This window comes from Idiotropiscis lumnitzeri, chromosome 2 (assembly GCF_059441095.1).
Source record: "Idiotropiscis lumnitzeri isolate Australia: NSW breed Sydney's pygmy pipehorse chromosome 2, RoL_Ilum_1.0, whole genome shotgun sequence".
NCBI classification, from domain to species: Eukaryota; Metazoa; Chordata; class Actinopteri; order Syngnathiformes; family Syngnathidae; genus Idiotropiscis; species Idiotropiscis lumnitzeri.
This window is the reverse complement of record NC_142392.1, coordinates 30871677-30885405: the sequence shown is the minus strand read 5'-3', so window position 1 is coordinate 30885405 and position 13729 is coordinate 30871677. Positions and strand designations below refer to the sequence as shown.

General features: G+C 44.8%; 1 protein-coding gene across 1 annotated transcript in view; it reads left to right on the top strand.

Moving 5' to 3' along the window:
- The window catches only part of LOC148342291 (uncharacterized), a 33433-nt gene extending 23340 nt beyond the window's left edge, over window positions 1-10093 (top strand). Inside the window, exons 5-6 of the mRNA XM_088288120.1 lie at window positions 8316-8416; window positions 8502-10093. Of these exons, the coding sequence (XP_088144246.1) occupies window positions 8316-8416; window positions 8502-9793 (1393 nt within the window). The 3' untranslated portion in view covers window positions 9794-10093. The remainder of the gene's footprint in view (window positions 1-8315; window positions 8417-8501) is intronic.
- Window positions 10094-13729: the final 3636 nt, after the last annotated feature.

Sequence of the window (13729 nt, the reverse complement as noted above, 5' to 3'; positions counted from 1 at the left end):
TTTTTTCCATGTTTTAGTAGGGGTTTGATTGATGAATGTTCGGATTTTGTGGCGTCTGAAAATTACTTCCGGTTTTTATTTCGTGAGCAGGCTGGTTGAAAACTTTATCGAAATATAAACTGAGTTTTTATAATTTACTTTTGTTCGTGGCTCAGCTATGCGAAAGGAAGCGCTGCCAGGTCTCTAGCAGCAAGATGTAGGCATGAGAAGCCATGTTCAGAAGATCAGTTCATGTTCAATGTTCCACTCATGTTCATGACAATTCATGTTCAGAAGAAGATTAAAGAACTGTGAAGACAGACATTTGACTCATTATTATTATTTATTACGGATTAATTTTCTTATTAATTTCTTATTTATTTTCTTATTAATTGCTTATTTATTTTTAAATCCTATTTTGTGTTAAAAAATAAAAATAAAGACATTTGAGAAGATTAGATTTTTTTTTTTTTTTTCTTGCGGAAAACCTGATGCGGCCCAGCCTCACCCAGAGTCTGCCTCTAGTGGCCCCCAGGTAAATTTAGTTTGAGACCCCTGCCCAATAAGAAGGGAACGTCGGAGAGAAGGGTACACCTTTCCCTTTTTTCTTTTTGGGGAGACTTCTTTTGACATCAGCATGTGACGAGAATAAAATCTCTTTCTAACCAAAATGGCTGTGTCAGAGAATTTTTTTCCATCACCAATTCTGCCATGCTGGGCGACCTGTCCGGAGGGAAGCTGAGCCAGACCCACACATCAACAACAAAATATACCTCATTTTTGGCATTTTGCTCCATTGAGGGTCTCAGGGTGCTGGGGCGCAGGCGTTCAACAGCCGACCGGCTGAACTTTAGGTGAGATGCTTTTACTCACAATGGGTGTTGTGCGCCTGTGTCCAAGCGGTCGGGGCTTTTGGGGTCGTTTAAGAGAGCTTGTGCGTGTGGGTCTGCTGGCTGATTGGTCATGGAAAATGTCCCTGTGTTAGTTTCAATTATTGTTTAAACAAGAGGCCTCTATAAATGATTAAAAAAATGATGATGGGAACTCAGTAAATGGGGACGAGTGTGGGAGAAATGTGCAGAAGATAAAGAAAAGAAAGGTCTTGTGGTTAAAGAGATGAGAAATAAGAAGTGTACAATTATAGCTATAGACAACATAGTCGTGAATAAGCTCAGTTTGAGCACAAACCCTGGCCATGGTGTAAATTTTAGCAGGAAAATTATGAGCTGGAAATAGAAATAATGAAGAGAAGCGCGCTTCCACGTATCGTATTGGGCACTTTGTGGCATGGAACACAGTAAGGATCGAGGCGTACCGTTGTGTGGAGGTCCCGACGGTTTCGCTGCTACGTAGCAAGAGATACGCTGTTCAGATACGTACCCTGTGATTACTCGTGTTCTGGTCAAGGCCACGCAAAATCAAAAACCTGGCTGCGGTCCGCCCTGTATTGGCACAGGATGTACGCAGGGGTTTGTGAAGAGATGAGATGAAAGTACGTGGAAGTTCGGCCTAATTAGGGGGGTTGCTGCTTCGTTTGTTTTTATTGTTATTTGTGTTCACACATGTGGGGCATGTGTCAAAGGGGGGAGATAGGTGCAGTATTTTGTTTTCATAATTGTTTTTTGCATGTAAGGATTTTTAATATGACATGTCAACAATGATCATGCAGAGGTGAAAGAGTTGAAGATTGGGCCCAGCAGGAAGAATGCAAGCAGAGCGCTGTGGTCTCACCTCCATCTACTGTGGGACCAGGAAGTCAGGCAGCCCCCACGCAGGAGATAAGGGGTGATAGTTATAAACCAGTGCCAGTCCCTCCTTTGTAGAAAGAATTGCCCCTTCTAAAACCCAAATGTTATTGCATTAATATTCCGTTTTATCAGTTCAACTAACGCGTGTGCGTCTTAGTGTGCATTGAAAGATCCAGCATAAAAAATTTTAAAAATTTTGGATAATAACTAAAGCAAAATTAGAATGAGAAAGATAATTGGCTACATAATCATTGGGGTGAAATTATTCTTCACTGCAAGAAGCGGTGATTTAAATAGAGAAATCTAAGATCATAAAAGGATGAATGCATGTTCTGTGGAATGTGATTTGTCAACATGGAAAAGCTCTGACTGATGAAAACGTTAACATATGGTTAAGGAACAGGTCTGTTTGACGGCAAAAGTCTGACTATGGTAAACAATTGATAATTAGACCTCAATGAAGTGATTGTGCAGTTGAAAAAGTTCATATCTTGACTGTGAAAAGCTAAAGTGAGAAACTAGGATTAACTATTTGGCAAACACGAGAACGTATTCAGTCTCGAGGAAGATTGAATGCAGTAAAATTGCAATAAGAAGAACAACAAACCAGCCCAGAGTGTTACAATGTCCTGGAAACAAAAGTTTGGGATTGCCCCTGAGGGTGAAATTCCTCTCTGAACCCCTTCTTTTTGCCCCCGGCAGCAACTCATGAAACAGGGATACTGATAAGAGATACAATTTTGTTGAAACAGAACATGCAAGGTTAAAGGTCATGTAAAACAAAAAAAAAAACATACTTCAGTTTGGCGACGGATGTACTACAGTAATTCAATTAATGGAACGACATTTTCAGATGGAAATGACAGGAATGTCATGAATTATCATGTTATGAGGGGACTTTTGATATACAGTAAATTGATGTAAATTAAATTGGAAATTTTTAGTCTGCGCATAATCCACTTCAAATTATACTGACTCATTGGTTGAGGAAAACGGGGTTATATTAGTTCAGTGGTTCTCGATTATTTCCTGTCACGCCCCCCCTACCAAGAAGAAAATAAATTTGCGCCCCCCCACTACAGTTTTTTTTACATTTCGTACTCATGTACATGTTCTTTGTATATTAATGTTAGATTGTCAATAAAATATCCCAAACAGTTATTAATACGTACCTAATATAGAAAAGACAAAAAGAGCCATGGGGATTTGAAACAAAAATTCTATATAAATAACATAAAGCAATTTGTTGACTATACATTTTTTTTTATGTTCACAATCTGTTTGACGTCGAACCGCTTCGTTGTGATGACGTCAGCCATTTCCGTGTTCCAGCCTGAGAGCGTCTGCTAAAGTGCTCACGTAGCCATCGTCTTATTTTTTTGGATACGTAATGGTTGCAATCCAACATTTCTGTTCATAGCTGCTGGCTCTCCGCCCGAACGCGGTTTGAGTCAGACTTCTTTTCAAAGTTGAGCGTCCATCGAAGCAATTCATTTTAGCGATTAGCGCGCTTCGCGCCTCCTTGCTCGCTCTGCTGCGCCGCAAGATAGCTTGGCATTTAAAGAGCGGCGAAAGAAATCACTTCCGGGTCAACGAGCGACGGGGCGACGCTTTTTGTTTTTGTTAATCAGTACTGCGTGACAGGGCGACACGTTTTTTTTTTTTAAAACCAGTACTGCGTGAACTCGGGGTAAAAACAGCTTAGACGAGCTCAAACTCGCGTTGTCTGAGATCGCCTTTTTCGGTCCCAAAACCATGCAAAAAATTATGTTCCCCAGGGTCCCACGCGCCCCCCCCAGCATCGCACCGCGCGCCGAATCACTGGTGTAGCACAACACGAGGCTGCTTGCAAATTTTGCCCAGCAGTTGAAGATGTTGCTCGTTCTCTTCTTTTATTCTACAAAGTTCCTCTTTGTACTTGGGTGTCGTTCGAGCACACATTTTCAAACGCCAATCCCAACAAATCCGCACTTGACCTCTGCTTGGCGATAACTCGTGTGCTTCTATTTGTTCGACGAGACGAATGAAAGATGGCGTCGTTTTTTTTTTAAAGTAGCGTGGAATGGATTTCCTTTGTGAAAACTGCAGTCTGTTCTGCACTAAAGCGGAAGAACAGGACACACCCCGCTGTGATATGATTGGCTGCTGGCTATGTGGCGCACTGTCATCAACCCACGCGCCCCCCTCAGCATCGCACCGCGCCCCATTATTTGAGAATCACTGTATTAGTTGGTTAAAAAAGAGGAGCTAAATTATAGTTGACGTGTTCATGGGGATTGAATATGAATCATAAACAGAAGACAAAACAAATTGGCATTTGTAAAATATGATGAGGGATTAAGTTGGTGAGCTCTTATGGGAGACGGGGCGAGACGCGAATGGATTGAAGCTTCCGCCAGTGACACGTCCAATAGTGTCACCACCACTCAGCTGTGCCGGGTGGTCGTCCTCGAGGGCGTGCGCCTCCCAGTTACTGACATCAAGCGAAACAGTCCGTCAATGAGAAACTGCTAATCAGTATGAGTAGAACCCCCGTTTTTGCATCGATGAAAGAAAATATTGGATTGGATGGAGAAAAAGAATTGTTACACTCGCGGGTTCAGGGGGCCAAGAGTGCTAATTCACCGGGAAAGGAAAAAAGAATATGGGGGGAAAAAAATTTAATAAAACGGGGCGGAAGCAGCTCATGCTGCAGCCGACGCACACAGCTCCCATTGCTTCTGCTCTTTCCGTTTCCGCTGCTCCTTGGCCAGATTCTGGTGACGCAGTGCCACAGCAGGATTGTTGTCCGCACCGGCCAGTCAACAAGGTCACGTAACAGAAGTAGGGGTGGTTATAGACATGGGTTGTGAGTGGGACGTGCTCTTGCTGTGGGGTCACTGGGTGATGAGCGGTCCAAACCGAGCCACTTCCTGAAATGTGCCATCCTGTGGTCCAGCACCATGCCAGTCACAAAGAGCTCCACTAGCACCGGGGCGCCATCGCTACCCCCTCCTCCGACAACGCTTCTATGGCTTCCAAACGCACAGTTGACGCCTCAACCCGATTGGGACCACATTCCACGATAGGGGTGCCCGCGGAGCCTCAGCATTCAAGGACCGGCAATTCTTGGCATTCCGGTGACGATTGATGGACAACAGTTTTTGATGGTGGAACAAGATATTCCACGCTTTGCAAGTTCCTTCTGCATATCCCAGTGAACAACAACACTGTTACGCTTGTAGGCCTCTTGAGATTGGCGAGTCACTGCCATGCACCGAAACCGCACCTGTGAAACAAACACTGGAATTCGAGTGGGACTGAATTTCAAGAAGGGACTGAATTTGACTGTGCACGTCCGCCGGGGGAAGCATATGTTGTCCTCCGTTCCAGTAGACTGGGCAGCTCTGAGACCAGGGTCTCCATCCTCCCGCGGGTGGTACGTCCTGTTCCTGCTCTGGTCTGCGCGGTGTAGCCGCCTCCACCCTTTCAAACCACCAATTGGTCCTTTGCATTGAACACTGAGTTCTGATGATTTGGTTTTTCAGGATGCATTCACCCAATTTCGAGTGTCAGAAGTGCGTCTTGCATTAGGATTATGTATTTGTGATGTCTACCGGTGCTGCCTCGCATGTGTGCCTTGCCCCAGAGCAGAGGAAACGGTATGAATTGTCTATGTTCGCTGAGCCACAAATCACATTAACTATGGGTGCGCATCATCATACTAAAGATTTCGGCCCATTGGTGAAGACTTTTGGCAGAGTTAATTTAAGATGTAGAATACTCCATGTCACTAGCAGGGTGTGGTGTTTCAGCACCCATTCCGAATTCTTCTCTTATGGAACATTTTCCGAATTTCTCGACAGTATGGTAGACAGTGAATGGGTCACTCTGAAGCGAAAGCTCTGTTTGCGTCTCTGCCAGAGGGCTTGTGGACCCGGGGTCTGACTGATGTTGTGCTCTGCTCCACTGCTTCTCCAATTTGTTTTTGCTTTATCTGCGAAAGTTTTTATTTTATTGTGAAAGAAATTAAGTTTGTCATGTCATCATGTTTCAAAACTATGCTTACGGGTTAATAGAAGGTCACAAAAACATGGACCTCTTAAACAGGAAAACGTGAGTTCAGTGGTAACAGAGTTGTGTCCATGCTGGCAGTTTAGCAGGAAGCCACAAAAACAGATGCACGTCTTGAACAGTGTTTGACAGGAAACCGTTTCGCTCGCATTGAACAGAAGTGTGACCCAAACATGTCTTGTAAGCTGAAACCGTTCGAACAACAGGAAGCGTGTGGACGGGTGGTATAAAGTCAAAGTGTTCATGTTTTTCCATTCTTTATGAGTTGACATACAAATTGCTTTCCTGTGCTTCAATGAAACGCAGCACAGGAGCGGGAACGCTTTTCTCTTTGGCGGACTGCTCCTCGCAAGTGACAAAGACAATCTTGGCTGGGTGATTCATTTATGAAGGCTTGTCTCGTTTTTGACAATAACTTCTCTGACATATCTAGTTCAAGCAATTCCTTATGGAATGATTCGACCTGACTCTCAAAACTGTGCACACTGCGGCAAAAAGATCAAAGGCGGTTGATTAATTTTAGTGGATAAAGCACAAAGGATTACGTTTTTTTTAATAAATCAAGTACGTATTGGTCTTATTTATTTATGAAACTTTTACTGGCTCTGTCAATGAAACTCCGGTGGCTCTGCATTGTTTTGTGCACATGTGCATCGTTTCACCTCATCCAAACATTTAAAATACATTTAATTCATCCATCCAAGGTTGCACGGATCTCATCAGTGAACAAGCGCATGCTCTAAGGAATGCATCTGCATCTTTGGCTTGCTATGGGCTTAAAAAGGGAAAACGTCACATCCCCCTTTTCTACCAACAAGCCCAGGAACATTTAGTTCCTGGTAATAAAGTTCGTGTGGCCCAGGTGGTTTGCATCTCCCTCACAACTCATAGTTCCTGGTAATTTTTGCAAATGACAATGATGACGGAACAATGGGAGGTTTTGTGTTACTTTGTTACTCATTACTGACACCCTATGGCTGTTATACATCATTGCAGGTACAAAATAATTCAATGAACTCGAATAATATTATGGTGTTTCTTAGTCTAATTTTAATACATATTGGATAACTTTAAAATATACAGTCATTATTCAAATATGTCAACATGAAAGTCAGAGTGAAAGTGTTGTTGCTTAATACTTATGTGTAAGAACTTTTACTCTTCAAACGTAATTTTGTTTTAAAATTTATTTCAAAACAGAAATTTTATAAAAATAAAAAGGGTAATGTCATAACTTACTCGCAGGATAAATGTCATTTTGGGTAAAAAAAAAAACCCAAACGTAAATCATACAATAAATCACGACTCTGATTCCAGGGCCCCTTTAATTCTTTTAGGGATCCAGATTATAATGGAAGCAAAAAGTACCCACGATGAAACTATCTATCAATGCAAAATGAAATACTTGAAAACATATTTCGCTTGAAGGATTCCTATTCTATCAATGACATAATGTTGTGTTGGAATTTATCTTTAAATCAATTTTAGAATTTAATTTTAAACCAATGTAAACTCAAATTAATAATCTGACTCCAATTTGTGACTTTACCCAACTCTCACTCATCCAACAATATGCGCGCTCGTTCTGCAATAGAAAGGTATCAGGAAGCCGGCATTTTCACACACGAGTGGATTTATTCCTAACACACAAGTCTACACTTTGGGCTTGGGTCCCTCTCAATACAGCTCTCTCTGTCTTCGCTGTTCAGCATTAATTTATAGACACAATATGCAAATGACACAGAGACTAAGGCATCCTGGCATGATTCTATTGGCTATGTGTACGCTGCAGTTAACTTTTGCTTGCTTTTCTTGGTCTTTCTTCAAGTGGTGGCTCCTCCTGCTTGTAGTTGAAGGGTCCAGTTTCTTGTCGACCCCTTCCCCCTCGAGGTATCTGTCTCCGCCAGGCACCAACCTAAAACCTCCCAAACCTTCACATTCTTTCACTTTCTTTGTCCAGCTTCACCAGCCACACACACAGCATTCCACAGAATAACAGTGACACAAGATGCAGGACATTGAATAAAACTAGCCAGGTTTAAACTCTTCCACTCCTTTAGTTGCGATGGCCCCCATTAATAAGTTAGGGTCCCACAACAGGTGTTCCATCAGACGCACACAATAGCCTGTGTGTGCTAACTTCAGCTCGCTTCCAGAAACGTCTGTGACTATGTCAGGAATTAAATCGGGCATCAGCCGCAACGTGCTTCCCTTTTCAATACTCGTTTATCACTGTTGTGCTGCTAAAAGGAGGTTTACATCGTAGGATGTCTGTGACCATGTCAGGAATGAAATCGGGCATCAAAAGGGAGGTTTATTTTATCGATGACATTATGTTGCGATGGCCCCCAGTGGTCTGCATCAATATGTTCGGGTCCCACAACAGGTGTTCCATCAGACGCACACAATAGCCTGTGTGTGCTAACTTCAGCTTGCTTCCAGAAACGTCTGTGACTTTGTCCAGAATGAAATCGGGCATCAGCCGCAACATGCTTCCTTTTTAAATACTCGTTTATCACTGTTGTGCTGCGATAGGGAGGTTTACATCGGAGGATGTAATTTTGTGAAATGCCCCCATGGTCCGGTCCAAGTTGGGGTCGCACGCATTGCTCCGTATGAGGAAGGCACAAGTCAAGGTAGCACGGGAGAAACAATATAAGACAAAGTCGCCGCCTGAGCTTTGACTTGACCAAACCAAATTTGTCTTTTTGTGTCCTGCAGACGTCAGACAAAATGATCTCTGTTCTGTGAAAGAGGAGCCAGATTTGACTAACATCAAAAAGGAGGAGGAGGAGATCAACAAGTCACCAGTGAACGTTGTCCCTATAAAGACTGAAGATGAAAACAAGGACAACAGAGGGGCGGAGCCTACAAGCAGCAGCTCAAGTCATCACGGGACAAAAGAAGGTGATGAAGACCACTGGGGACCATCACAAGTACATAATGAGGACACATTATCAGACACTCATGACGATGATGATGATGATGGGCAAGCCAAAGGTGAAAGGGCATGTCACACTGACTCATTATCTTCAAAGTTGTCTTTAAAAGGGCACAGAAAAACACACAGTGGTGAAAAACCTTTTTCCTGCTCAGTTTGTGGCAAAAGCTTCTCTCGAAAGTCTTATTTAGTAAGGCACACAAGAACACACAGTGGAGTAAAACCTTTTTCCTGCTCGGTTTGTGGCAAAAGCTTCTCTCAAAAGTCTCATTTAGTAAGGCACACGAGAACGCACAGTGGAGAAAAACCTTTTTCTTGCTCAGTTTGTGGCATAAGCTTCTCTCGAAATTCAAGTTTAACATACCACAAAAGAATACACACTGGAGAAAAGCCATTTTCCTGCTTGGTTTGTGGTAAAACCTTTTCTCTAAAATCAAGTTTAAAATACCACACAAGAACACACACTGGAGAAAAACCTTTTTCTTGCTCAGTTTGTGGCATAAGCTTCTCTCGAAATTCAAGTTTAACATACCACAAAAGAATACACACTGGAGAAAAGCCATTTTCCTGCTTGGTTTGTGGTAAAACCTTTTCTCTAAAATCAAGTTTAAAATACCACACAAGAATACACAGTGGAGAAAAACCTTTTTCCTGCTCAGTTTGTGGCAAAAGCTTCTCTCAAAAGTCTCATTTAATAATTCACACAAGAACACACACTGGAGAAAAACCATTTTCCTGCTTGGTTTGTGGTAAAAGCTTCTCTCAAAAGTTTGATATAACAATCCACACAAGAACGCACAGTGGTGAAAAACCTTTTTCCTGCTCAGTTTGTGGCAAGAGTTTCTCTCGAAATTCTCATTTAACAAGGCACACAAGAACACACACTGGAGAAAAACCTTTTTCCTGCTCAGTTTGTGGCAAGAGTTTCTCTCGAAGGTCTCATTTACGACGCCACACAAGAACACACAGTGGAGACAAGACATTCAGTTGCAGCGTTTGTGCTAAAAAATTCTCCGCTAAACAGCATGCGGAGAGTCACAATTGTGCTGGTGAGAAAAGCAGCGATCCTTGAAGCTTAAAAAAAAGAAAACAAAAAACTGAAGGAACTGACTCTTTGTGTAAATTTTGATTTTGAATAAAACATGAAACGTTGAATTTTGCAAAGCTCTTTTATTGACACCAAGCCAATGTGATCATTGCCAGAAGAACCATTGTGTCTGAGTGATGATGATTTTTTTTGGTGTGTTTACATCAAACATGTAAAGGAAATTAATTGCCTTTGCCTGGAACATTTGTTAACGTTATGCTTTTCAGTTGTCTTTTTAATCGTACCTAATGGAAAAGGTGTGAGAAGAAACAGTGCTTATGCAATCGGTGCCTTTCACTATCATCAATAAAATCACTTGTTCCACTTGCTCAACTGGCCTTCATTACGCTGTGTGAAAAGGTTAAAAACTGATGTAGAAGTTGAACTATAAAAAGAACCAGAAAGAGAAACGCAAATCGGCTCAGTTTCTCTCAAAGGTTTTGGTATGTCAGGAGTTGGCAACTTGATGGTGACTGGAGTCAGCGCTGGTTTTCTCGCTGTGTTAGGCTGGCTCGTATATGTATGGTCCATTGAACAAAACTCAAACTCTTCAAATATCCCCTCACATACATTTAATATTACACTTTCTGAATACATTTCTGACTGGCTAAATACACTTTCTAGGTTGAGCTCTATCAAGCGTTTGGGGTTTGTTGCAAAGCAGAATCTCACTTCGGAAAAAAAATATCATTTTGTCAATTATACCTGTTAGAATAATATTAAGAGGTATACATTTGTCGTGACACAGCTTTATTTTAATACGTAGTGCATATAAGCATATAACATGTTGCAATCTAGTGAAGTAGATTATGCTTGAGTGTTTGCAGTTTGAGTGGAAATGCAGGAGAAAAGCTGATGCAAGCAGCATCGTGCTGAATCCTGATAAGAGATGTTTGCTGAAGTCTGCTGCTACTACGACGACACCTATGCTAAAAAAGAATGTCGAGAATAATAAAGAAATTCTTATGAAGTGGCTACAGAGAAATAACATAAGAACAATTATTAACAAATGTAATCAAGAGAAGTTGATATCACACGGCACAACATTAACTACACGGTATAGGTTTTGTTGCTAATTTTGGTTCACACATTAACTCACAACTCTGGGAACAGCCACCTGCACCCAGGTTAAGTCGACTCCAAATCAACATGAAAGAAGTGCGGACGTGAGCAGGATCAACAACAGCTGCGACCAGAATAAACATACCCTTGATCTGTTGTGTAAACCTGTATTGTGATATAACTCGTGATTTTCAATAAAAGGCCCAGGGAGGTGCAGTAAGCTTCAGAGATTCGACAGGATCACTGGGGTATCATCTCTCCTGGCTGCCAGACTCTTGCCACTTGGTGTCCGTGTCTATTTTGTCTCTGAATTTCCTACTTGTCATGGTAAGCATCACTTCACCACATTTGATGTGATTCTCCCGCGACATTTCAAAGTTCGGGCTGGATGGTGACTGGATTGAGCGGAGGGAACAGTGATGGCTGGAGAAAGACTGTGCACAGCAACTCGTATTAAAACCCTCATCTCGAGGTCAGCCTCTCTAGAACATCCCGACGCGCGGCTCGGTCACCGTCCGACTGAACCAGCAGGGACAACACGGAACACCAGGGGTAAGATAAACTTTAAAAATAAATTGATTGATGAACCTGACAAAAATGTTTCTTCATGTGCATACGGTTCAAATCGTACGTTTTTCCAATGTTTAGAAGAAGATAACAATGATTTGCATCGCAAATGGTGACATCTGTCGGTGAGTTGGTGACAGTGCTCTACAAAGCCAGCAGCCAATCATATCACAGCGGGGTGTGGCCTGCTCTTCCGCTTTAGTGCCGAACAGACTGCGGTTTTCTCGAAGGAAATCCTTTCAGTGCGACTTTGAAAAACGATGCCATCTTTCTTTCATCTCGTCGAACAAAGAGAAGCACACGAGTTATCGCCAAGCACAGATCAAGTGCGGATTTGTTGAGATTGGCGTTTGAAAATGAGTGCAGGAATGACACCCAAGTACAAAGTGGAACTTTTGTCAGGACCGCTTCCCAGCCGAGGCTGGAAAGCGGTGGAAGGTGGATCCTTAATCGCAGACTCAGGAGGAATTGATTGACAGGATGTTTATTGGAAGCCGTCAAGCAATACACAATAATCACTATGATGCAGTATCTATAAATTTAGTAACCGCAAGGGTTCTATGAGTACAGCCGCCGGAGAGGCGAAACACAAAACGCTGGGAGACCGAGTCACTCCAGGAAAAAATAAGGAATCAACAGAAAACGCTTGCAACGCAAGAAACCGAAAAACAATGCTTACCACGAAAGGGTGAAGACAAAATCCAATTGAGACGATAAACTTAAAGCGAGCCGAAGAGTAGCTGGTGAAATTCAAAACATGAAAACGCAAACAACAGAACGAGAGCAAATCGCGAGCAGAACAATCTGTGAACGAGAGCATGAGCAATAGCATGAGCAACGTGGGACAATAATCCGACGCGGGTATGTCCGCGTCGGCTGCTTAAGTAGTACAATGATTAGTGTCTAAATGACATTCAGCTGTGGCGATCGGGAGCGCGTCTCGCTCGTGGCCGCTTCCCGGAGCGGAGCCGCCGGGCCACGCCCACTTGCTGGAGACGCCGCAGACGGATCGTGACAGTACCCCCCCCTCAAAGGACGCCCCTTGGCGGACCACCTGGCTTTGACGGGTTGGCGTTGTGGTAGTCGCGGAGCAGGTCTGGACACATGATCCAGGAGCGGGGGATCCATTGCCGCTCCTCTGGACCGTAGCCTTCCCAGTCAACCAGGTACTGGAACCCTCTCCCCCTGCGCCTGGAGTCCAAAATCTCTCGGACGGTGTAGACCGGGTCGCCGTCGACGATCCTAGGAGGTGGCGGCGGGGCGGAGGGCGGCACGAGCGGGCAGGTAGGTGCAGGCTTGAGGAGCGAGACGTGGAACACCGGGTGAATCCTCATGGTGGGGGGCAGCTTTAACCGGACGGAGACCGGGTTGATCAACTTGTCGATCGGGAAGGGACCCACGAATCGCGGCCCCAGTTTGCGGGATGCTCCTGCCAAATTTAAGTCACGGGCGGACAGCCACACTTGGTCACCGACCTTGTAAGCCGGGGCCGCGCGCCGGCGGCGATCAGCGATCTTCTGGTTGCGCTCGGCTGTTCGGGTCAGCGCCGCCCGCGCCTCCCTCCAGACCCGGTGGGCCCGCTTGAGGTGATGCTGAACCGAGGGGACTTCCTCGGCGCTGGCCTGCGTCGGGAACAGGGGGGGTTGATAGCCGTACGCGGTCATAAACGGTGACCTACCGGTTGCGGACGACACCAAGGTGTTGTGGGCGTACTCGATCCACGGGAGGTGGTCGACCCAGGATGCCGGCTGGTCGCAGCACACGCACCGGAGGGCTGACTCCAGGTCCTGGTTGGCCCGCTCTGACTGCCCGTTGGTCTGGGGGTGATAGCCGGAAGACAGGCTCGGGGTGGCCCCCAGGGACCGGCAAAAGAGCTTCCAGACGCGGGAAATGAACTGTGGCCCGCGGTCGGACACCAGGTCGTCCGGAATCCCGTGTAGGCGGACCACGTGCTGAACCAGAAGGTGGGCGGTCTCCAAGGCGGACGGCAGCTTGGGCAGGGCGATGAAGTGGGCAGCCTTGGAGAATCGGTCCACCACGGTGAGAACGACCGTGTGGCCCTTGGAGGCGGGCAGTCCCGTTACGAAGTCCAGCGCGATGTTTGCCCATGGACGCGCCGGGACGGGGAGCGGCCGGAGCAGGCCCGCCGGTGGCTGGTGGGACGCTTTGCTGGCGGCACATGCGGGGCAGGCCTGGATGTACTGGGTGACATCGGTCTTGAGGGACGGCCACCAGAACCGCTGCCCGATCAGTCCTAGAGTGCGGCGAACTCCCGGATGGCAAGCCAGCTTG